Raw genomic sequence first — 25,011 nt, 5'->3', positions numbered from 1 at the left:
AAACCCATCTCTTGAGGAACCTAAACAAACCTTTTTAGTGTCTTCACAAACTTATTTGAGGAGTTGAAAAGATGTTTGAGGCTTCTGGAGACAGACTGCTTCCTGCTTGTGTTCTGCAACTTGGAAGGATCTGCAAAAAAAGAAAAAGCTCCATTACAGTTTGGAAGACATTGCATGTGTTTTTACAAGGTCGCCGTAGCAGAGTCACTCTCCCATGATGGCACATCTGACTGGACGTGAGCTTATCGAGTGGAGCTGTCTATATCTTTTTTTTGGTGTTTTTTATCCTTTCCACTATCGCCATTGCTGCCCGCGGTCGCTCAGTGATGCCAATCTCTGAAATCACAGAAGGCCTTTTGAGCCAGTGTAATTAAGCGTGGTCAAATTCCCGTCCTGTAAACGGACGTCAGACGTCTGATGCTCACAAGCCAAGCGCGCAGAGATGGCTGACGTTGGTATGCAACGTGGGTGACTTTATCATTGAGTGAGTAAAAACAATGCTTGGAAATGTTGCATTTTTTTTTGTCTTCCTAGAAACGACAACAAATTGCTTTGAAAGCTGCCGTGAACATAATTGACAGTTGCAGACAAAGAACATGTAAAAAGATATGTGGTATAAATCTATTATATGAAGAATACATGTGAATTACAAGTGGATTTGTGGTTAATCCACGAAGGACGTTTATGTCAACTATTCTTTTCTACCGGATTTCATAAGGACAACCTTAGGATGGCACCCTGATTTCAATATACCTACATCAACAATAAAGGTTTTTCAATATATTTGATATATTTTCTTAGGTCCAGGAGTTCGTGATGGAGCCAACGTTAACTTTTCACTTTAGAAAGGTCGCACAGCATCTCAAAAGCATTTTTCTTACGGAATACAGGTTGAAAAATACAAGTAATTGAACATGGCGAGTACTTTGCGCTTTTCCCTCACAGAGTTCCATGTGAAAAGGGCATGAAATTGCAGGTTTGTATCTGCCAATCAACTTGATGTTCATCTTAAATATATACACAGAAGCACCTAGACTTGACAAGTGATCAGCTTCTAAGGTTTTTGGATTATGGGTCATTTATTACTGCAAACTACAAGTTAGCCCAGGGAAATACACAAATGCAAAATGCTTACATTTGCACACCCTGGCTTTCAACTGAGATGAAACACAGCATCTAGTCCACACACACATACGAACAGGCGAATAGGCAAACACACCCCCTGCTCCGAGGCCCAACAAGTGTCGCCGAAGAGAACAAAGTGAAGCAGTTGTCAACGAAATAAACGCCTTCGCGCCTCTGTCTCGTTAATCAAGCCAGCCCAATGGTGTTTTTTTGCGTCTGACTCCAACGCAAACTCATTTCTTTATTTATTCAGAGTGACTGCACAGTAGGTCCCCGGTGAACTCTTGTCATATTATCCACTTGTCAAAGCCAGTTAGCCTTCCCGCAGCTCAGAAATCATAGAGACCTTTTAAAAGGCTCCCTTTCTGGCTCACATAGCAGCCTATGTTCGCGTGTGTCTGCATGTGTGTGTGTGTGTGTGTGTGCTTTTCAATGGCCTGTTGGAAAAGCTGCCGGAGCCTCGGGCGCCGCTCCAACTCGGCTGGTGAAAATGTTTCATGTGAGTGCGAGCGGCTGTTTATGACAGATGACTCTATATGTAGAGAATATGTATATTATACACACTAAGGCGCTCCAGAATGACAGCTCGTAATTGAAAAAAAAAAAAAGGGAAAAACTCGCTCGGTGGGTCGTACTCACCTCCGCAACAGTAATGCGAATGCGTCGCTCTGACTTGCTGGAGCAAGCGCTCCATAACCTCGACGTGGCTGCGCCTCCTGGGCTCGCGGCCGTTACATTCTCGCCAATCTAAAGGGAAAAGGAAAGAAGGAAAAACATCAAAAGGCGTTCGGGCATACGGCGTAGAGACAGACGGGAGACGACTTCACATTCGTACGGTCCGTAAATCAAGGTTCTGGCAAAGGCAGCAAATATTTGCCGATTTTATGACACGTCTTGGTCATCAAAGAAAATGCGAAAGGGGAATGTGGTCCAGTAAAAGCGAAATACGTAATTCTGTTTTTACAATAAGATGTGATGAGAGACATGTTAGATTCATTTGAGTTAGGGTAGATGCCATTGAATGTGCCAGTGATAGCAATTGATGTCCAATTTATTTTGAGTGGGTGGTAAGGCAGAGTTGATATGTGTGTGTGGTTAATGTAAAAACAGTCTATCAGCATTAACAGCAGCCAATAACTTAAGCCATTGTATTATATACTAATTAGGGGTTTAGAATTTCATTTATTAAAGGGCTGTCAGAAATATTGGCAGGATTTAAGTAGCTAACTAACTTAAAAAAAACCACCAAAAATATAATTAGTTTAGGCTAAATAGGCCATAAAACAAAATAAAAAAATATTCTCAGACTAAAACACAATTGGGCTACCATTCAAAAACCTTCTTCATTATATTATTTGTTAATTTCGCATTTTTAAATGATTCTTTATGTCACTTTATTTTATTGAGAATATACCAGACATACAATGTGAACTACACACTATCATGCCAAAGTGATGAGGCAACACACAAAGAAAATTGTATTTTAAGTGGAAAAAAATCGACGACTTAATAAAGAAAATCATTTAATTAACGCAGTTTAGTGGAGTGGGATGATTGTGTGCGCAGTGTGTGTGTGTATGTTTATGTAGCAATTTGTTTAGTGAATATCCCTGAGGTGGGTGTGTTGGCACTGGCTCACAGTCCTCTTTACATCTGTTCCACTTGGACATTAGTGGAGTGAGTGCAAAAACATACGCCTACACAGTAGGTCCCTTTGCACTTCTGGCAAAAGCAGACAAAAACATACATACATACAATATTCAGAAACATACAAAACTGCTGACTCACACACACACACACACAACGTCGACGCACACACACACACAAAAGCGAGCATGTAAATGTATGTGTTCTTATTTCTGGTGCATAAAGTGGGCAAAATGGGAGGATGAACCTACTGGAAGGAGCAGCGGACGGCGGCAAGGAGCACGCGGGTGGACCCCAACCCTTCATATTGTAGGCCGAAATGCGTACGTAGTACAGACGACCCTGAGGAAAAAACACCAAAAGATAAGGTGCAAAGTTTATAATGATTATTTAGTGAAGAGTTTTAGGATTTTTTTTTTACAGTGGTGAGGTTGCTGATGGTGCATTTGAGGCTCTGCAGGTTCTCCAGAAGCATCTCTCCGGCGAGTATTGAGCAATCTTTCAAGCAGCTCCACTCCACTGCAGATACACACACACACAAACACCAGCAAATGATTCATTTGTCTTGTGATCCTTAAATCAATAGTCCCCCCCCCCCCCCTGAAATGATGAGGTGGTCATTAGCCTTGTGATTGCTGTATTCCAGGCTAATTGACCAATTATGGCTCAAAGCTACCAACTGTCCAGACGTTTAAAAAAAAAAACCTCTGCATTGTCATTGCAAGATTACAAACTTCTGTATTTGACCCTAGGGGAGTAAATAGTCAGGGCCTGCCACAATATTCTTTAAGTGTTTTTCTGTACCTTTGTACTTGGTTACGACGGTCGAGTTGAGATTGTGCGGTTCTTGAAAGGTGACGGTTAACGTGGTGCTACTGCTCACGCTCAGACGGACCAACGAGGGTGCCTCTGGGGTACCTGGACAACAAAATAATATACAGATTTCATGACTATAATTGATCATGTTGCACTCATGTTAACCTGTTTAGGGCTAGTCTTAATACATTACAATGTCCTGATTTTGTGGTTAAGTTTTATGTGGAAAAAGTCGTCAAACGGTGGTATTATCTCACGTGCTTGCTGGAATCCGCTTTTCATGCGCTTGTATAGCTTGCACCTCCACTCCCAGGCCCGAAGCTGCTTGTCCTTATGGCAGGCCTCCAGCGACAGGCCGTCTTTCTGCGCCCGCGCGCATAGATCCGCGGCACGCTGCTCCGCCTCCGCTACCAGTGTCTCCAGGTGAGCCTCGCGTTTCTCCACCATTCCGACTGCATGGGACAAACAGTCAATTATTCACAGATTTATATGACAATTACTATACAAAAAAGGGAAATATTTAACATATTGATTTGTACTATTTATTCAAAAGAATATACATTCTCTGCTATCTGGAGTCTTAAATGAAGGTAGAATTTTAATTTATGAATTACGGTAATCAAATGACAATGACAGTTACAGTACATAATTCTATAGTTTTCATATTTCAAACTTTCCTTCATCCCAGTGTACATTTATAGCAAAAAAGGTTAAATTGAACAGGAAAAAAACATGATTAGTCAATCTACCACAAATAACCTGGTGATTAATCGACGACCAAAATCCCGTAATAATTTGTGCCACCCCCCATTCGCTAGCCATTTTTTTGTTGTTGTCTCCCAGTCAAAATGGCGAGAACGCACCATCCTGGTTGGCGGACCTTTCCCAGTTCAAATGTACGTCTCCCACTCTACCGTGCGCATGCACAGGTTGTGTGCGTGTGCGTCAGCTGACTGAATTACTTGGCACTTGAGGAATGACATAAACAGAGCAGCCGGCCCCAGGAGGGAAAACAGCGTCAATGTTGACTGTGTGTTTGTTTCCAAGAACGAGATTGCACCTCCTGCCCGAAGCAGAGTGCCGCCGGCTTGTTTGGAGAGTGGCCGGCGGCACAATAAATCATTTAGCCCCGACGGCCCCGCCGTTACACGCGTCGTTGGAAAATTTCAACCATTAAATGACAAACCTGGTTAAGGCTTTTTGGGTAAGAGTCACGCAGGAGGCCCAACCTACAAAAAGTGGCCACTGTCAACCCTCCCACCCGCCTTCTCTCCAACAAACACAGAACAGTGGCACCTTGACTTACTATTTCTGTGACCAAAATCATAACTCCATTGACTCGTATGTCAATAAGGTGAAAATTTGCTGGGAATTGGCGACACACAAAAAGTAATTGCTAAATTGCAGATGTATCAAATTGGTGGCAAATGGAATTATGTCACACAAGAAAACCTCATATACAACTGTTTACATAAATGATATCAATCAAACTATTCAAAAAGAATATTGTAAAAGTCTATTAATTTAAAAAAAGTAAAAAACAACAACATTGGCTCATGTAGTGAGTGGCTTATTTATAATTTTTCAGGGTAAATAAAACTTTCCGACTGTGAATGGATAATGAAGATTCATTCATCTTTGTTACTGTCATGTTTCTTCCTTGAAAATCTAAAAATTACCAGTGTTTCAATTTCCCATGTGGCATACAAGTGACAGCCTTGAGAACAAGTGGCCCAGAAAACTAATATAAATGAAAACAAATGCCAACATTGCCACCTGTGGCTTCTACAAAAGTTATTTTTATCTCTTTACATATTAATGATTTACACTACAATTTCAACCGAACATCTATGGTGTTCATTTATGGTGGCCGACAAGGAATATAATTTACTACCACTATTTTGCTGTGGTGATGCGAGTACGACGCTACTCACAGTGTGGTCCTTCCCTCCCACCGGCTTTGAGCAGCAACTTAGCGATGGGCGTGTTGTTGGTCATGACGGCAATGTCGAGCGGCGTCAGGCCTTGGCTGTTGGCCGTGTTCAAGTCCAGCTCCTCGGCTGACAGTTGGCAAAGCAAGATCTGCACTGTGTCCAGGTCCTGCTGTTCCACTGCCTCAAATAGGCAGTCGCTGCCCTGCATGGTCTGGACACATAGAAAACTGTTATGACCAAAGGTTCCTGAATACAGTTCTCTTGCTCTGGTGGTGGAAAAGTGGTCGAAAGCGAGAGGACTTGTTCAAATCCTAATTCTAATTGAAAGGGGACATATATTGGTGGTGTGGATGTGTCATCTAGCTGGCGCAGAAGATGTCTGAGAGGCTGACCAAATGTTTCACAAGGCCACACCACAGACGTGATGATGATGGCAGAGAGAAAAATGAAGATGAAGGGGGAGGGGAAAAAAATCAATGTTTTTGGGCTTTTTAGAATTAGTTTTTAGATTCATTTGGCTATTTTGCAACTAAAATTGCTAGTTAAGTAGAGAACAATGAAAAAATGTTTTCATCCTTTTCCACCTCATTTAATAAGTGAAACAGTGTTTAATTCAGTACAGAATTTGTTCTTTCATGATCATAAAAAATTGAATGAATTATTAATTATGAAATCCATTTAATATAATCATTCATACAAAAAGATTACTTCATTATAACTAAATTATAGCTCAAATATGAAAAATGTTAATTAATTCCAACACCATCACTATTACAGAAATTTAAAAATATATTGATGTATTTTTTGGGTTTTAAATGTTTACACATTTGTTACATGAACAGTTTCATGGATTTTTGTAAATAACAAAAAACACTAAAAATTATATTTCTATATTTTTAAAATAATTGTGATTTCAAATAATCAAAATTTGAGCATATTTGCCCACCCTTACAATAAGTTTAGGAATTGTGTAATATTTTCCCCTGCAAATGACTGAACTAAAGAACATACTATGAATACCAGCAAAAAAAAAAAAAAAACACCACAACATGTGTGAAATATTGTCGTTGAATGGAGTCAAGACTTCCTGACATAAGCCCGACAATGAAAAACAGCTGGAGGCATGTGATAGGAGATTAAATCAAAGATACAACCAATGAGGGAACACAGAGTTCAGGCAGAAGAGACATCGAATTAGCCAGGCGACAAACCGGATCTTTATTGATCCCACGGTGACAAAAATGGAGCATTCTGGCAGAATTTGTCGCCTCCACATTTAAATCTACATAAATCCTTCTGTGCATAAAATGCAGAAATCTAAAAGCTCTGATATCATGAGAGCAGTTGTCATCTAATATGATACATTATGTGTGCAAATTGCCATTGCACTGCCAGACCCGCTGACTCGGCTGACTGTGGATTCTCAAAAAGCTTTTGTTTCATATCAATCATTCTAGGATAATGGAATAATACTCACAGACATAACATTCCTTATGCTAAGTAAAAACAGCTAATGTTACTATGTTTTCAACTCATTGCGCAAAGACACGGTCTGGAAATGCGACTCTTTTTGCACCACTGACAATGACGTGTCCAATCATCCTTCTGCCACCAACACCTTAAAAGATGTTATCATTTCTTCATCACTAGTAGACACTCAACTGCTGCCAGCTCTCCCACTTTAAATGGATTGAACGTCTACTGCCATCAATGGAAGTTAATAAGTTAAGATCTGAATGTAGTATTTTTTTAAACAAATTCTTCAATAGCAGGTAAACTAAAACACTTTCAAGCCCAACAAAATAAAATAAATGTTTAAATTATTTAATTGGGTGTCCATGCAGTCAATGGCAGGGAGCCAATGAGTTGCAGGTGTTATTTTGACAAAGCCATTTTTTAAACTATTTGAATACTATAAAATAATCAATTTAAAACTAACAATATCCAACAAAATGAAAAAAATTAACGTTTAAATTTATAAACCACACTTTTGCACCACTTTTGTAATACTTTTAAATGTGAGTTGTTTAAGAGCAATAAATCACAGCAAAACACAACACAAAATATACAAATTAAAACACACCACAAAAAGGTGATTGTCCATTTCTTGTGCCCTGCGATTGGCTAACGACCAATTGAGGGTGTCCCCCTGCCTGATGCCCATAGGCTCCAGCACCCCCGTGACCCATGTGAGGAAAAGCGGTTCAACAAATGAATGAATAAATGAAAAAGCAGATAATAACATCCATTTGGTCCCAACTGCCCCTTTTTTCAATACATTGCCAAATTGGACACCTGTCCCCATCAATGGAAGGCCAAAAAAATAACAACTCACCGATGCTTTGCGAAGGCGATCGGTCTTCCCGAAGAAATAGGCATCCTCAAATGACGACGTGCTTCCTCGCAGTTTCTCGGACAGGTTCCGATAAAGGCGCTTGGCGGCATTGGGCGAGGCCGGTCCTCCCGGGACCTTCTTGGCTTGAGACAACTGCAAATTCTGCATCTGCTTGGTCATAACGGCCGGGTAGCGTCTAAAAATAGTGGAGAGACTACATTACACCTACAGGAAATGACTTTTTCGGTCTATTCCTTCAGCCCACATGACCCCTTGTCAATCACAACATGCTTTCATTCTTCGCCTGGCGCTCGGTGTGAGGACCCCAGGCCTAATTTCCTCCTCAAGACATTTGTTCCTTCAGCCCGACAGCTTCCGACACAAAAGCTCTTGACGAGAGCGCAGCGGGCAAAACACCGTTAAGGTCTTGTCGTTAGTGAGCGGCAAATGAAAATTAGCGCTCTCTAGCTGATTGTTCCGCTTTGGCCCCAGCAGGAATTTCCCCGTCACTATAAACTGAAACTGATTGGCTCAAATACCGTGCCGGTCGTGGTAACGACTCGACGCCAGCGTTGAGCCTCGCGTTTCAATTGGCAAAATGGGTAAGATGATTAAATATTCTTCTGCACAGCGTCAGACTGATTCAAATTGTTTCAATAGAAACAAATGTGAATGGAGTCTTGTGACCAATCCTTACATTGATGCCCATATTAGAAGCCTTAGACAAAACTGAACATGTTAATAAAACCTACATCGGAGTTAGTTTATTAGTGAATTTATTTCTTGAGACTTTGCCAAGCAAGCATCCATGCTCAAGATAAACCCTTCCTAGCTCTAAAAAATGCTATTTAATGGTCAGAAGAGGAACAAACAGCAATCCCTTTGCAGATTCTCCTCTTTTGGCCATTGTTCAGCATGCTTAAATGTCCTTCTCGTGTTTTCCCACGCACAAAGCCCTACAATGTCTTGAGGGGAAGATGTTGAGGTCGGTCGAGCGCCTTCACTCATCAAACAAAGTCTGCAGAGAATCCGGATGCCGGTTTTTCGCGTGGAGTTGAAGCGCTGCTGCTTGTAACCTTGGCAACAGCTGCCGGCGGCTCGTGTTTAACTAGCAACAGAAGTACTAAACACTCACATTGATGCGCTTCAGCTGGCGGCTGTGCTCAGACAGACTGATTTTAATGCAATGTTGGACTTTGTAAAGGGATGTACAAATGAGACACAATCAGTGGCTGGGCTAGAGCTCTAAGTGATCATTCTGAATCCTCACAGTTCATCGTTTACATTTCTTCAAGAGGCTTAGAAAAACTTTCAGATGTTAAGGTGGCTTCAGAGCGCCTCCTTATTGGACCTAATTTGCCGGAAACCCATTAAATGCATTAAGTAGACAAAAAAAGTTCTATAACTAAGCAAAACATTTTTAAAAAATCACAAATCCCTTTGTCACCCAATGCCATAAATTGAACTATTTTAGTTGTGATCTATTGGACATTTATGTTTTGTCTGTTTGAATAGTTTCAATATCAATAAATAAATATAACAAAACATGCTGTTTAACTTAAAATCTTTGCACTATGCTGATGGATCATTTTGTTACTTGTTATCTTAATTCATTAACTGCCATAGAAAATGATCATATTTCAATTTTGAAGTCAAAATGGATTGAATGTCTCTCACAGTCAATGGCAGCTCAATAGCAGTAAATGTAAACCAATACCCCCAAAAATAAAAAACAGATCCCGATCCTCAAAATAACACGATTTTCACACACTATCTTGCATATGCGCATCCTCACCTGTCCAGGCTTAGCGAGGAATGAGGGATTCCTGTGTAAAACAGGGGCTTAAGGTCCTTAATCAGAGCATCTCCGGCTGCTGCGCGTTGGTTCCACCTCTGAGCCAAACGGGAGAGCTTACTGTCTGACCTGGAGACAAAAGCAGAGCGAGAGAGGAAAGGATGAGGAGAATAAAGTCTATACGCCAGAGGAAAAACACTATCATTATCTTACTGGGTACTCGATGGGAGAAAGAGAGAGAGTGAGAACACCAGCCCAATTTGTTTTCGATTCGTTTTGTCATGATGCAGTTGAGCTGGAGCCTTTCCAATCAGAATTAAGCGGAAAGGTAGACTATACCTTGGACTGGTCGCTAGTCAATCTCAAGTGATAGAAGGGCATTCAAAGTGGTCCATTAAGTTAAGGGAGGATAGTGCAACACCTTGCACTGCACCAGACTGGTCGCCTGTCAATCCCAGGGCAATCTGTTGCTAGTTCAGATTTTCAGTTTTCCCAAAAGGACATTTAACTATTTTAATCACTTTCCTCCTTGAAAAATCGTGAGTTTTATCAAGTTTACCTTGAAATATAACCAACATTTGATATTTACCTACACTGATAAAAGTCATTTGTTTTTCGAGCTTATTTTAAGACATCCTGTATATCAAATGTTTGCTCCTTCTTGCCTAAAATTAGTGACAAATTCCTAAATTTAGTAACTTCTGTCTCTGATGTCAGATTTAGTCCAACGTTTCTTCAAAAAAACCTTTTCAGAAGTGCCGAAATAGCCACGCCGATACTCACAAGCGAAAGACAAGCGAAGATGATCTAAAACAACTCCCGGGCGGACTGCTGGAGCATCTCGGCACGCCGCAGAGACGTCACCCTCGGCGCCCGATGCGTGCGCGCGACTCCCCGACACCTGTTCACCGGGCCGGGAAATCGCATGGCGACGCATCCACTGCGACCGAGCGAGAGTGAGGAAGGAGAGTATACCAATGAGGGAGGGGAAGAACAGAGTGATGCGATAGAGATGTTTGAGGAGAAGCTGGGCTTGATAAGTGGCTTTCATATCTGACACACATGCAAGCAAAGTGCGTGTGCGTGTGTGTGTGTGTGTGTGTGTGTGTGTGTGTGTGTGTGTGTGTGTGTGTGGAAACCTGGATGGAGGAGGGGCAAAAGCAGCTGAGTTAAAGAATAGAGTGAGGATGAAGAGGTAGTGCAAGAGCAGATGATGAAGAGGAAAATGAAGCATGCCAGAAGAGTGAAAAACATCTGGCGGGCATGATTTGAGGTCAATGAGGCCCAATAATCTATAGAAAATTAACGTAGAAGCTGGGAGGGCTGCCAGTGATTGATTTGTTTCAGTATCATTGACGGCAATTTGTACTTTCAATCCATTTGAACTGGACTCCCACGTTATAAAAAAAAAAGATTGGATGTTTAGCAGCAGCAATAGCTGCTGATGATTTAATCACTCACTTTTTTTTGCTTCCAATTCACTTGAGGTGTGATGTTTTTAACTGCAGATATGAGAACAACAATTTCAGTAGTGCAACTGCTGCCAAAATGCTCCGATATATGAAAATATCTCAAAAGATAATGTTGACGATTCTCATTTTTTTAAAACCAATATTGGGTGGAATATAAGAATCTATAAGTTAAGCATTTAAAAAATGCCAATGGCTTGAAAACTAATCTGCACAGAAAACAGTATTTAAAAAAATGCATGGAAATCAGTAAAAAAAATAATAATAATAACTCAGCCAAAAGAAATTAGAAACAAAATCATTGTTATCTATTGACCACTATTGTTCTATTGTCACAGACACCACCATTAATTGCACTTCTTTTCATTGAAGTCGCTGTCAGCTATCGAATCAGCAAAAGACTTCTGTTATATTTGAAAATAAATTGGCATATTTTGCAAGTACCGCTCTCCTTTTTAACAGAATCTTTCCCCGTTTGAGTCACCACTGCTAGTTAACCTCAATAAAAACAACCTGTTGATTAAAGCAAGAGTTCCATCTCCCTAATCCATCTACCTAAGGCCAAAAACCAGAGATAAACACACTTCCCACAATCATGACAGTGCATTACTGACACATCCACCAGTCCCCTCCTATTGACGCTCTACAGGTGGAAGGCAAGAGAAGACAATCTTATCTCACTTCCCAAGCAACTAGCCAGCATTAAAATTAAAAATGCAAAAGTACGGTACATCCCCTTTGCTTTTATTGGCAATAAACATTTTGTTTGTCTTCCAAGTGCAATCAACGGATTCATTCAAGTGGATGCCCACGCTTTTTAATCCTCTTATTCATCTACTGTAATTAAAACCACACGACAAGATTTAAAGCCCTTGGCTATTTTGTATTCTCATCTCGCATAAACGCACACATTCACAAATGCATACATAATCAGCATTCCTGTTGATAAATAATAGTACTTTAGTGAACCCACATTTTGTGGAATTCATTTTTTTTAAACAACAGCATCCCTCTTTTCTTAAATAATACAAAATAAAGTTTTTGATATACTATGGTCAAATGTACAGTTATTAAACAATTCCGTTGTCACAATTTGTTATTTTGTTTAAACTGTGGAGAAAAAAAACTGGGGAAAAATGGCAAAAGGCTAACTTTGTCCATTGAACAACTTTGCAACTGAATTCCAATGCAACCTAATAATAAGTGCAACGCTGTTGAATGTGTACTTTGAGGTAAAGAAAAATGTGTCTTGAGTTCTTAAACGAGAGCGCGACACAGGATACGCCAAATGCATTCTTTGTGGCGTCTTGAAATTCCCGGAAGAAGCAAACAATGCAAACAATGAAAAAGGCAGCTTCCCGCCTCCTCTGCTAAGGACTTGAAGAGCAGGCGACGGCTCAAGCTTATTGGCTATGCAGTTTCCATGACTCCCATTGAGAGCAACAGGTAAAAAAGGATGGGAGGGAGATGATGGTGGACGAATTTTAAGCTAGGGTTGAAAGCATTTCAATATGAATACTTAAATAAAATGAATTACAAAAAACCCTACAAAAGCTGCTTTGTCCTATGTTAATAAAAATAATAATGAAAACAAAAATGTGTTATTCATTGTTCTTTGGGTTGAAATTGTTTTTTGAAAGCGGCAACTCCTGGTGTGCATGTGTTAGTTTTTCTTCGCAGAGGATAAAGAATAAGTTTTTCTTTTGTATAGATGGGATCCTGCAGTGTTTTTTATTCAAATATACATTGCGAGGATTGGACAAAAAAATGTCTTTTTTAGGATACATAAAAACAAATATCGAAAAAGTGACAGTTAATAACTGGAGGTCAATTTTCCCCTTTAACATGGCTAAAAGCTTAGCTTCTTATTTTGACTTATTTCCTATCTACCTTGCAACATTTCACTTTGACTTTCCTAGTGGTCATGTGACAAACGAGGCGATCGTTGAAATGCAGCGCTCCTGAGCACAGGATGTTCCACGCAAACACACGATACGGGCTCTGTCGCCTCAAGCAGAACAAAGCCACTCGCGGGCTTCATGAGTCATGTCCTCCAAGTACTTTTTGTCAAATTCTAACAGGGTACTTGATGAACTGGGGTGATGAGAAAAAGATATAAATAGCTCTAAAAAAAAAAAAGATTTACTGATACTTAAAAAGATTCAAAGTTACTTTACTTTTTAAAATTCCATAATAGGAAAAACTATATAAGTCTAAAAAGTGTATTATTGTAACTAACTTAAATAATCCTCATTCTGATTTATAATTTTCTTACCTATATTTTTAAAAGAATTCTTCAAGCGTGTTTAAACCAAATAGACTTCTTTATGTATGCTTGTTTAAAATCCTATGAAATTAATGAACTACTTAAACGGTATGCATAAGTCAATAATAAAGCCGTGCAGATTGTATTGCAATTAATCAAGGCACATACACACTCCAGATTAATAAGCACCCTGTTACTCATTACGTGTCATAAGCCAACAAGTCACGATTCTCCAGTAAAGCGCAACCAGAGCTAACTTTAATGGAGAGCACAATGTGTGTGCTTGTGGGGGCAGCTTTTTCAAGCAGCACTTTTGGGAGCGTGCAACAGCGAGGAAATGACTCACATCAATCAAAGAACGCGACATTAGCGCCTCCCTGGGTGTCGCACGGCTCCGACACCGACCAAATGTCACCGCCGCCATCCGACTGGCACATGGAACCATTGAGAGAAGGCAGAGTCGCTCACCCTATTCTGATAACGACTACCAGTGACCCCTCAAAAGCAACCTGTAGACGTGCTTCCCCTCCCAGTTGGACGTCTATCGCCAATAAACGACGGCCACTGACTCAAAAAAAAGCAGCGCAAAGCCGCATAAGTGTTGACATGAAGAAAAAAAAAGGTACAAAGCTGCAGTTTGTCGCGTTGGGTGAAAAGATATACACGCCGGTACTGTAGCTCGCGTTCCATTGCCATGGCAACAAGTAGCCAGAGGCCATATTAGACTTAATGGCTACCTTGGGCCCCCCTGTGTTTGTTGGGTAGATCATGGAGCGCGGCTGCGGATGAGTGCAATTGTCAAGCAGCGTTTCAAAACGAAAAGCGACGCTGTTGTGAGAACGAGCATCCTTGTGACATAATGGTGCGAGGGCGGCAACATCATTGAGACCCGAGCGCGACTCTTTTTTATTTACCGTGTCACCAAATTTGCCTTCACACCATTCTACACTCTATTAGGCACCCTTGGTCATTATTGTAATAGATTCATTTTGCGGTTCTACCCTTAAAGATATTAGTTTTTTTTTTTTAAATCATTGTGCTGATTAGGTCATATTTTCATTGTTTAATGGTTGAATGTTCAATTGTTTAAATATAACAATATATTTTAGATGTTTTTTTGGGAAGGTCTCTCCACAATATGTCCTCACATTGAAAAGCGACCAATCTAATCTAGGGTTTTGCCAAAGTCAGGTCAAGGGGATTGGCTCTACCTCAAATAAAACTGACCCTAATTTAGTATTTACATGACTTACTTCTTTCTGGAGTCGTATCTACTTGGAGTTCCCAGACTCTGCAGAGGAGACAGAAAATAGAAAATATATCAGTGGATTGATTTCACAAGTCATTTATGGACAAAAGTAATCTAATTTTACATTTGCTCTACTTAAACTTGACTACTGACACCTTTTACAATCGACAAATCTTAATCAAAGATGATCAACGTTGGAATCCGCATCCAAAAAACCCTGATCCGAGCTTAGCTACTGATGTTACATTCATTCACATGGCAAGACTTCAATGACGCCCACGATTATTTACCATGCAGTCAATAAAAAGTAGGTCAGAGATGGCGTTGCATTCGCTTTCTGACAACCAAAGAGAGATTCTTAACAAATACACAGATGGCAAGGTCAGGACATTATGCGGTAAATGTATACACAGACGACATGGTGCAAAAGATCAGGACAAGAACATTACGCACATGCCGGCCTTTGCACGGACTAAACATCTTAAAGTGTTTCACAGCAGCACTCAGGTAATCACAAGGCAAGCAATTAAATGGAACAATACGAGTAGTGGCACTTAGTGTTTGTGTTCATATTCCCTAGCATTGTGAGCAAAAAGAAATATGTATAGAAGAACTGTCTAGATCACAAATTTAAAAAAATAGTATGTATTTAGCTCATTGTCTTTTATTATTTGACAATTATTTGCTATTTGATGCGCTGGGGTGGTTGGAAAAAGTCACTACTTCAGCTACACTAAAGCCAAATTGTTGACTCATAAGATTTCTATGCAGTCACACAAAACTGACATGAAGAAAAAGGGTGTTCAGTTCAGGGTGCACTTTCCCAGGAGATTATTAGGATCTTATTCAGAAGTTATGTAATTTTGGATAAAGAACTTTTCGTCCTTGAATGTGTTTTCGAGCAGGTTCCCCTTCTATGGTATTAAAAAAAAAAAAAAGTAGTGCAAGTACAAAGGAAGAGCCAATTGTTCCATCTTCTTTCTTCTGTTCACTTAACTGAGGTCAATTTAGCAGTGAGGCTTCTGAATGGTGAGCTCACCAGTGGGATGTTACGACTGCGACCGCCTGCCGTTACACAGATGAGTTTATCACTCGACCCGCAGTTGTTTGTTGAGAGCTGGCACACATAGAGACATTACACAAAAAGCTCATCCATTCATTGAGCTGCATTTCAGGCCAGTGTTTATCTGCCTGTGTGAAAGCAGTGTATCATTTAGCATTTGGCAAATTTCTATTTAAAACCTTAAACCAGGGGTGTCAGACTCAACTCGATTTCATGTTACCCACATGAAATCGAGTTGAGTCTGACACCCCTGGTCCATTTTAGATATAATATTTAGATTTTTTTTTAAATAAATGGATTAAAATCCCTAAATATTCCTATTTTTATAGATCTAAATCAATGTTTATTTTAGAGTTTTTAAAATATATTTTAAGATTTTACAAAATGATTTTTTACCTAAAAACAGAGAAAAATGATTAAAAAGTTACAATTTTTGATATAAAAGGGGGGAAATCAGTAAATTTAATATACATCTGTACTCTTCATTTTAATTTGATCCTAAAACAGAAAGTCGCCACTCATGAGTTACTTTCCCGGGCCACACAAAATGATGCGGCGGGCCAGATTTGGCCCCCGGGCCGCCACTTTGACACGTGCCCTAACCACTGGACTCTAAAATATTAAGTGTGCTTGGAATTCATCCCCATTGATACAAAAAAATCATTGATTGTCGAATCAAGAAGACTGAAAAATGTAAACATCTGATAGCTGTCTCCAAAATCCTGACATAGCGTCATAGCACCCTCACTGAGCAACTCACATACTTTGCTAATTTGAACAAGACTTTATTCTGATTTTTGTCCGAGGCTAAACTGTAGCAAGCTTGTTGGCCTCTTCTTGGGTTAATTAGCACAGCAATGCTGGCATTCATAGCTTGACATGGTAGGCTGCCCAAAAAGAGGGGAAGGGGGGAGTTCGGAGGTGGGGGGGGATGGATGACATGTTCGCTGGCAGCCTGGCAACTTCCATGTAACAGTTGTGACTTTTGGAACATTCCGTATCAATGTTGTGATCGTCTTAATTTTGTCACTTTTTCGATCAAGTCTAAAATTATATTGTGGATAATATTAAGGCAACTAAATTTGTAAAGTTTACATAACTACAATTTTGAATTAATTTTGAATTAAATGCCAATTAGCATTTAAAATGAATTTAAATCAAAACTCTTTGTTGTATTTGTCCAGGATAAAGTGTTCCAAAATAGTTTTTCCTTACAAAAACGTGGGCCACTTACTAAAATATTGTGAAATAATGATTGCATAACAACAACTCAATTTACTTCTTAAATAAACTTATTCAATGTGAAATGAGTTTATCTGCAGACAAAACTATTATTCTTTTGTACGAATAGCAACAAGTAGAAACACATCTTAATTGAGCAATTAATCGTTTATCACTACACTTCAACGGCATAAATAGAACAATAATTTTCATGCCGTTGAATTTGAAATAGTCTGATTTCCAACTGCCCGCCTTTGTTGAGCATTACTAAACAAAACGGACATTTAGAGTGTATTAAAAATTTAAAGTGATCATAAAATGTTGCTGCAAATTAACACTGGTTGAAGAATTGAAAGCATCTGTGGACACATGCGGCAGATCATTGTTTGCCAATTGTGTGCTGCACTGCAGAGGATTTTTTCTTTTCTATTCTGCTGTCTGACTGCCGCCCTTCGCATCTGTTGATGCGGTGTTCTCCTATGGCAGGGATGGCGCTCCTTTGAGAGGAGGGAGGGTGCAAATCGTCTTTTTTGAAGGGATTAAGCTTAATAAGATGGCAGGCAGAATTTATGGCGCTAATATTTCACGCTAGGCTGGACCAAAAGAGGATATATGGAAGCAGCACTGCAGCGTAATGGATGCTCAAAAACACTTGCTTGACTTGAGCCCCGAAATGATTACACCCGTAGGAATACTGCACTGTTTGTATACAAAATAGAAGGGGGGTGGGGGTTTTGAGAAATATTATATGAGTAAACAACTCCGTTAGAAAAATCCCTCCTATGCTGAAGGCTATGTAGGTACGCCAGTGGTTTTCAAACTCCCAGGAATCCAGATGTGGCCCTGGGTGTCTGCTAAGTCATTTTTGCTGAATTCTTCTTCACAGTCACCACTTAAAAAAAAAACATGGCTATTGTTACGTCATCCTTCAATTTGATTTTCTGAGTTTCTGTCAGGTTGAATCACAGATTTTCCTAGAGAAAACCCCGCCAAGGCACAATGATGCGCTTCAAAGCACACTACAGAGGCAACAGGTACATTTTTATCATCAGTCATTTCTTTTTTTTCCCCCTTTCTTAAGTTGGAAAAAATGAAGGTTAGAGGCAACAGCAGCTGTTTTGATGAGGTTGTTGCACATGAAAAAAGATCCAACTCAAAAAATAATTATAAAAAAAAACATTTGAACAAAAATGTTATACTTAAAGACCTATTGGAGGGCCTATGAAGGAGAGAACAAGTTTGCCCCCTAGTGGAATATAACAAATACCTATCCAAAAAGAGTACAATAAATTAAAAAAACTTTGAAAATTTGCTCTTCTGTAATTGGACATCTGATTTTAGCTGAGGTATGCCTCATTTATGACATAAAAAGTAGATCTCTAGTTGGTTGGACTGGACTGATCCATCATGATATTAATGAGGTGGCATGGGTAACATTATGCAAAGTGAAGAACTAGAATTTAAATGACAAATATCACAAAGGGGAGCCGAGTCGTGAGCATTTTGAGGGATTTTCCACACTACTTGCAGGATTTTTATGTCGCTGCGCTGCCTGCGTTGCCTAGAAATCAATTATTTAGTCAGCCAACACAGGCCATGGTCACATGACTAAAGACGCATTTGTGTAGTCAACTGTGTTAAACTACACTTCTCATGAGCCGTGTTGAAAATCATCCACTTGTTACCTCTTCACCAATCATCATATAGGGATTTGTATATAGTTCCAATAAAAATGCACTCAAAATCCCTCAGTGGTGAAGTGATTGAGAAGGAAAATGATACCCTTCACTGTAATCAGTATGTAATGTATTTTATGGGCCTATAAGGCAAGTTATATAAAAAAAATGCAGTAAAAAAAGGCAGTGGATTTTCTTTTTACCTTGCTGGTATGGGAATAATAAATATAGCCAAACCCTTGTAATTTTTTCTTTATATAATGGTTACAAGGTAACATATATATTTTTAGACTGCCCACAGGGAGTGGTCAAAGTCTCACTCGCTTTCTTCTTGTCGTTAATTTTTTTTAGCTTATACAATACATTATGTGAAATCATGTTTAATGTAACAGAAAATATTTGTTTGTTTTTGAAATATCAGCACGGTCACAGAACAAATCCAATTTGTCTGTAGGCACCAGTGTAGAAATAATGTCTCCTTTATTGAAGTGCATTTAATTTGTGGTTGTCATGTTCTTTGCGGCCACTTGAAGACGGCAAAAAGAACGGATAATGTTCCAACACGGGCACAAGTTGAGAGGATCTAAATTTGCTCGAGTCCACGCCTATACAAAACGTCACTACTACATACATGAGTACAGGCCTCTCATAATCATCAACAAACATCATCATTGCCATCCTACTCATGATTCTACTTCTGTATGTTATTTTGGGCCTACTTGGCAACTCCTACACGTGACCAAAAGCATATTTTGCCTCCCCCTCTTGATCTTCATCCCCCTCTTAGCGTTAAGACGCCACAAATTGATGACGACGTTGAAGCAATTACACATCATTTTCTTCAAATGTCACTTTTTCCTTCTCGGTCATACGATGGTACAATTACTGCCATTCAAATCTGCTATAATTGCAGCTTTTAGTAGCGGTTTGAGGAGTGCAGTCCGGTGTGCACATTGTGTATACAAATGACATCTGCATTGAACTGAAAGAAAACCTTTTTTTGTTGTTTTTTTTTTTGTTCGCAGATTGTGAAAAATATTCAATGTCCAACTTGGCGATGCCTCATAAGAAAATGTAGGCAAAGAAAGGATGATATATGGCGAAATTTGTATTTCTTTTGAACAAACGCAAAATGTCCAATTTTATTAAATAAAGGTATTTTTCTCCCCTTTTTGTAATTTGCCTTCGTTATTCTGACAGCAGTTTTTCAGGATAATCCCAACTTAACTCTTTGCACACGTTTCTGTACTTCAGTTAACAATTGATATCATTCCAATAAATTCCTATTAATCAGCAACATTAAAATGAGACATTTCATTGTGAAACTCTGGAGACAGGAGTCACACGTATTTAGCGCCCTAATGGCAAAATAAGTGGCGTTCATTTGCGTATCGAGCATCAGCATCCAAACACCAGAAAGAAGTGCTCACATAAAGTGAGCAAAAGATCTCACCATTTCTCAGGGAGTGTTAAAGTTGTGAATGAGCTAAAAGCCTGTAATTAGTGATGATGCACTGTGTCTCTGACTCAAGGCAATACAATACGAATAAAGGAACAGTGCACATGTAAGTAGAGAGGGTCAGCACAACCAATTTTTGAACATGCCACATTCCTCCTTGTTCGATTGTACAGTCACGCCATTAAAAATGGATGACACATGTCGTGCTTAAAATGAGCACCCCAAACATGGTGGTGCAAGAACACGTTTAGTGACATCTGAAGTATATTTATAAGAGGTTGACTGAAAACTATTTATATAATTTATTTGAATTGGATTTTTGTTTGTTTGTAAAAACTTTATTTGTATTTTGGAATATGGTGGACTGACAGTGGGTTTCTATACCAGTTTTTGCAAGTTTTGAGGGAAACCCTGTTTGCAAGATAATATTTAGTATTTAATGTAGTATTATGCGTTTAAAGGGACAGTGATGATGACTGTTGATTGGTTGTGAAGTGAAAAAAGTTCTAAAATGTCCACCAAAGAATGACATACTGTCATTTCATAAATAAAGTACTGTCGGTCATGGACAACAATATATATCTAATCCATTTATAAACAATAGCACATGGGTTAGTAGTGTATTTACCTCTAAAATGCAAATAAGTTGCTAGATAGCCAATAAAAACTCACATGGATGTTGCGCAGCTTCTTGCGTCCTCTTTCCAATCTGGTGAGAAGCTTCAGGTGGCGTTGCTCAGCACTGGACTGCTGCAGCAAGCGGTCATCCACCGAAAGAGTCTTCCTTAGGGTGGCCCGTTCACCGGTCCATGATCTGGAAGACCCACTCCCCTTGGTCAGGTGCTGGCTCCGTGTCAGTTGGCCCACCGGGCCGTCCTCCTGCTCCTCATCCGGGTCAGGTGACCAAAAGTGCTGGTGCAGTGAACCTATTTGAAAGGAAACCAGAGATGGCTGTTAGTCATCTGAATTCATGCTTTACTTCAATATACCTCATCTCAACTACATATACATATATAGTTAGACTTATAGAATATGTATAATGTTGTTTTACAGACAAAAAAGGGACTAGATTAAAGTAGTATCTGATTAAGAGTTTTAACGTAGGATATCTGTCACTTTAGACTCCCCAAGTAGGTTCAAGTTACCACTTATTGAGCCAATGAGTGTGCGATCGAATGTCTGATAGCTGAAGTTGCATTAAAAGTACATGAGACAGCAGAGGGATATGGATATTGCCTAATAGCTTCATTATCTCGTTTAAATGTGGCTCTGTTGGGAACTATCCATGGTCTAATTCAGGGGTGTCTTGAGAAACAAGTTTGATTTAAACTATTTTTCTGAAGTGAGTTGAGTTTACTAACATAAGGCAGTCCTAATTAAAAAAATCTCTCACAAGGCTGAGTTTAGAATATTTTTTATGAACTACGATACAAAGTCCACAAAATAAAAACCTTAACCTTACCATAATAGATAGTATAATTTGGATTTTATGTCTCTCTCAATGGTCACATCTACTGTGCTGCAGATTTGTCTCCTTCTGGTGGACAAGTGAGCAATTTAAATTAGCTGAGAAATTAACAGTCTCACATTTTCAGTTGACAAGTCACAATTTTTCATATTATTCATACTTTATTGGGCCAGATCATCACCTATAGTTGCCATTAAACTGATGGGTCAAATATCTGCTTAATTTCTTCATGCAAACACTAAAATGACATTACTGGATTAAAAAAAAATAATGCCCCAAAGATACTTTTGGTGATTTAGTTCCCAAACCAGTGGTTGACCTATCCGAGATGGCGATCCAAAAAAACAACAAACTTTTAATACTTGTACTATAACAATTCTAATTTTGTTTATACTCAACGGGACAAATATTACACGACTTTTGATAAAATTACTACTGTGCTGGCCAAATTAAAACAGGCCATAATTTGATGCCCGCTGACCTAAATCATGTAACCACTTATCCACAAAAATAAGCCAAAAAAAAACCCCAAAAATGTAAAACTCTGGACAGAAGTTTTGCCCAAGATGCACGACAGGAAACTCATTAACGTTCCTCCGACGGGTGGCGCAAACTAACGGTATGATCAACACAGGAAGTCTCTTGACTTGATAAACAAAATGTGTGTGCGGGTGTTTGTTTAGACTAAACATTCTTATCTTCTCTACATATCCGCTTTCTTTCCATTGACCCTTAAGCACATGACGAAATGAGGAATACAAACTCAAGAGGCCTCACTATTAGATCCAAGATCTTAAATCCAAATGAGACATAGCCCCAAAATTAGAACGATACTTCTTCTCACAAAATGATATCATTTTAGAATTGAAATTTAGAATGTATGTAGATGAAGGGCATTGTTGAATGGGCTCACGTCTTACCTGTAGACAGGTGAAGTCCTCCGGGACTGGCGGCCAGGCGGCGTCTCTTCCTGATGCTGACCGCACCGGGGGAGACGAGGGCGGCGGCAGCGGCGTGGGGTGTGGATGATAGAATTGGTAGCAGGGGGGTTGCCAGGAAGGGCGACTCCTTGCCCAAAGCGGGGGCCAGGAAGGCGGCACTCCTCTCAGGCGTCCTGCTGGACAGTGAAAAGTTGTTTGCTGACCTTCTGAGAAAAATATTCCATTTAAGAGGACAGGTAGTATTCAATAAAAATCAGAGAATCATGGTGTAAAATGAAAAAAAAAATGGCCGTAGTTGTCCCTGAATCTTTACTCTTCAGCTCAGCGAGACATTTTGGACAATAGTAAGCTTTCAATTTTGTGGGAAACATTTGGGGCAGTTCCTTTATGTGTTTCCAAAGCAGGCTGCATCCAGGCTTTGGATGATTAGGGAACCTTCTGACCTTAAAATGCGTTTCAAAATGAATTCCCACGGACCCAGTCCAAAAGACTTCCCAAAGGAGGGAAAGTCCACTGTTATATCAAGTGGCTGGCTGGGTGACTTTGCCTCTCCATTCCCAAATGATTATAGAAACTAACAATAATGTGATACCAAAAAATTGAATCTGCTACACAGAAGAAACAATCACTCAACATAAAGTGGGCTCTAAACAACACTTTTTCCTACCTGGCCTCTGAGACGACATAACTGCGACTTCGCCACGAGTGTCGCTCACAACGTCCTATTTTATTCCTCCTTAGGACAAAGTCCAGCAATTCGGTCCAAGTCAACATACCGCATAAGAAGTATATTTAGCAAAATTAGTATATAAAAAAAATACATGCAACTTCTCATAAGAAGTGCATGAGCTAAAGGAAATTTTTTTTATCCAGGTGGCCAGCCTGGTGTTGCCTTACCAGCGCACAACGGAAACTAGAACGTTGATGTTGCGATATGGCGCTTATCAAGTACGGCCAATCAGTTCTTTGTGCTGTTTTGAAAAGAAACCATTAAGAAAAGTGGGCATGGCACAGTTATTTTTTTGCCTGTTATTTAACTATGATTTTTAAAGTCATTTGCAAACAAAAGATAATATTTTTATGCACATCACCTCTCATCTCTGCCGGCATCGCTGCAGGTGGAGTGACGGTGGTTAGAAGCAAGGGATAAGGACGAAGAACTACGGGTGGGGTCCAAGAGTCTGGGCAGGAGGAGCGCTGAGGGCATGCACAGCCACGTTTCCAGGTCTGCGAACTTGGAGCAGGTCAACATCTCCAAAACACTACGAGGGAGTCATCGTTTGGCAAAAAGCAGTGGTGACTTAAGTACTGACATTCATAATTTAGGCAGTGCGAGCGAACTGCCCTCATCCACACTGCCTACCTCTCCTCTCCCACCGATTGGATGTCATCTTTCTCATCCGCCGCTGGGAAAACGCAGGAGGTCCGGGAGTCTCGCGAGGATATTAGGCAACAGGGATATTCAGAATCCATGGACATCTTGAGCCATATCTGTGAAGATGAGTAGAGAGCAAGTGGTTAGATGAGAGCTCATTGGTTGAATTTGCGCAATCGTGTTAGCTGTGGTGTTGCACTGATACGGTGCTGAGATGAAATCATTAATATCGGGGAGTTCTGAGAAATAAGATATTGAATCTGTGCAATATGTTCTTTTCGAGATCAAATTTTCATGATAGTAATTATATTATATTTTTCAAACCATTTGATAGCACGCGACTGGATATCGGTATTGGAAGCCAAAAATAGTGTAACAGTAGTTTGGTGTTAATTGAGGGGTTTGAGACACAAATCAACATAAATAAAGATCAATTCAATCTATTTTGAGGATTTGAGAGGGGGAAATTAATTGATTTAATTGGCTTCGTGCTGCAGTGTACTTATTTGAACAATATATGGGTTTTTGTGCATGTAATTTCGAAATTTGGCAATGCATACTTGATTTCCAAAATAAATTAAACCATCTTGCCTCTACTTTTTGTGAACATCTATACAAGATGTACCAAAGTCAATCAACTAGTATTTGTTCTGAAAGACCAAGACTGCGATTTTAACAGTTACTTGACATTTTTGACCTCTAGTTAAATAAATCATTACACGTATAGCACAGATTAGATAAAGATAGAACAATCGCATCATCAGACTGTTTTGGCTATTTTGAATGACGAACAGCAGCTGGTTCCCGGTGATAAACTTATTAAACAAGTTTGTCGTTGTACTATTAGTGTTTACATTACATTTGAACTTTCGCAACGATGCTACGATGCGCTCGTCAGGTGGGATTCAGAACACTTCGAGCGTGTTACGTAACGACGTGATCCCGACGTAAAATGACGTCCTCCCGTTTAACCGAATTTGACTGATGCACGCCAGCCGAGTGGCCGAAACAAACTTTAAACCACGCGATCCCCTTCAAACATGTCAAATTTCATGTTTTCATTAACTCGCTGTCTCACTATGTGTTGTTTGACGTTTCAGGGAACGTTTTTGGCTTAAACACCGACTAAATTAACACCTACCGGATCGCCCCCGCGTCCCATTTTTAAATCT

General features: G+C 39.7%; 1 protein-coding gene across 3 annotated transcripts in view; it reads right to left on the bottom strand.

Moving 5' to 3' along the window:
* ankfn1a (ankyrin repeat and fibronectin type III domain containing 1a) overlaps positions 1 to 25,011 on the bottom strand; it is a 33,551-nt gene that overhangs the window by 7,937 nt on the left and 603 nt on the right. Inside the window, exons 2-15 of one of the 3 annotated variants that reach the window (XM_077738757.1) lie at positions 23,828 to 23,955; positions 23,556 to 23,726; positions 22,444 to 22,640; positions 20,728 to 20,981; positions 14,641 to 14,678; positions 9,653 to 9,781; positions 7,858 to 8,053; positions 5,523 to 5,733; positions 3,846 to 4,040; positions 3,577 to 3,690; positions 3,194 to 3,291; positions 3,024 to 3,114; positions 1,765 to 1,872; positions 31 to 130 (exon numbers count right to left, since the gene is read on the bottom strand). In XM_077738757.1, coding sequence (XP_077594883.1) covers positions 31 to 130; positions 1,765 to 1,872; positions 3,024 to 3,114; positions 3,194 to 3,291; positions 3,577 to 3,690; positions 3,846 to 4,040; positions 5,523 to 5,733; positions 7,858 to 8,053; positions 9,653 to 9,781; positions 14,641 to 14,678; positions 20,728 to 20,981; positions 22,444 to 22,640; positions 23,556 to 23,726; positions 23,828 to 23,943 — 2,018 coding nt within the window. In that variant the 5' untranslated portion in view covers positions 23,944 to 23,955. Of the gene's footprint in view, positions 1 to 30; positions 131 to 1,764; positions 1,873 to 3,023; positions 3,115 to 3,193; positions 3,292 to 3,576; positions 3,691 to 3,845; positions 4,041 to 5,522; positions 5,734 to 7,857; positions 8,054 to 9,652; positions 9,782 to 10,435; positions 10,644 to 14,640; positions 14,679 to 20,727; positions 20,982 to 22,443; positions 22,641 to 23,555; positions 23,727 to 23,827; positions 23,956 to 25,011 lie in introns of those variants that run through there. The other 2 variants (XM_077738758.1, XM_077738759.1) reach the window with 2 other exon arrangements.

Source organism: Stigmatopora nigra, chromosome 18 (assembly GCF_051989575.1).
Source record: "Stigmatopora nigra isolate UIUO_SnigA chromosome 18, RoL_Snig_1.1, whole genome shotgun sequence".
Classification (NCBI taxonomy): Eukaryota; Metazoa; Chordata; class Actinopteri; order Syngnathiformes; family Syngnathidae; genus Stigmatopora; species Stigmatopora nigra.
The sequence above is the reverse complement of the archived record's forward strand: the minus strand, read 5'-3'. Positions and strand labels throughout refer to the sequence as shown.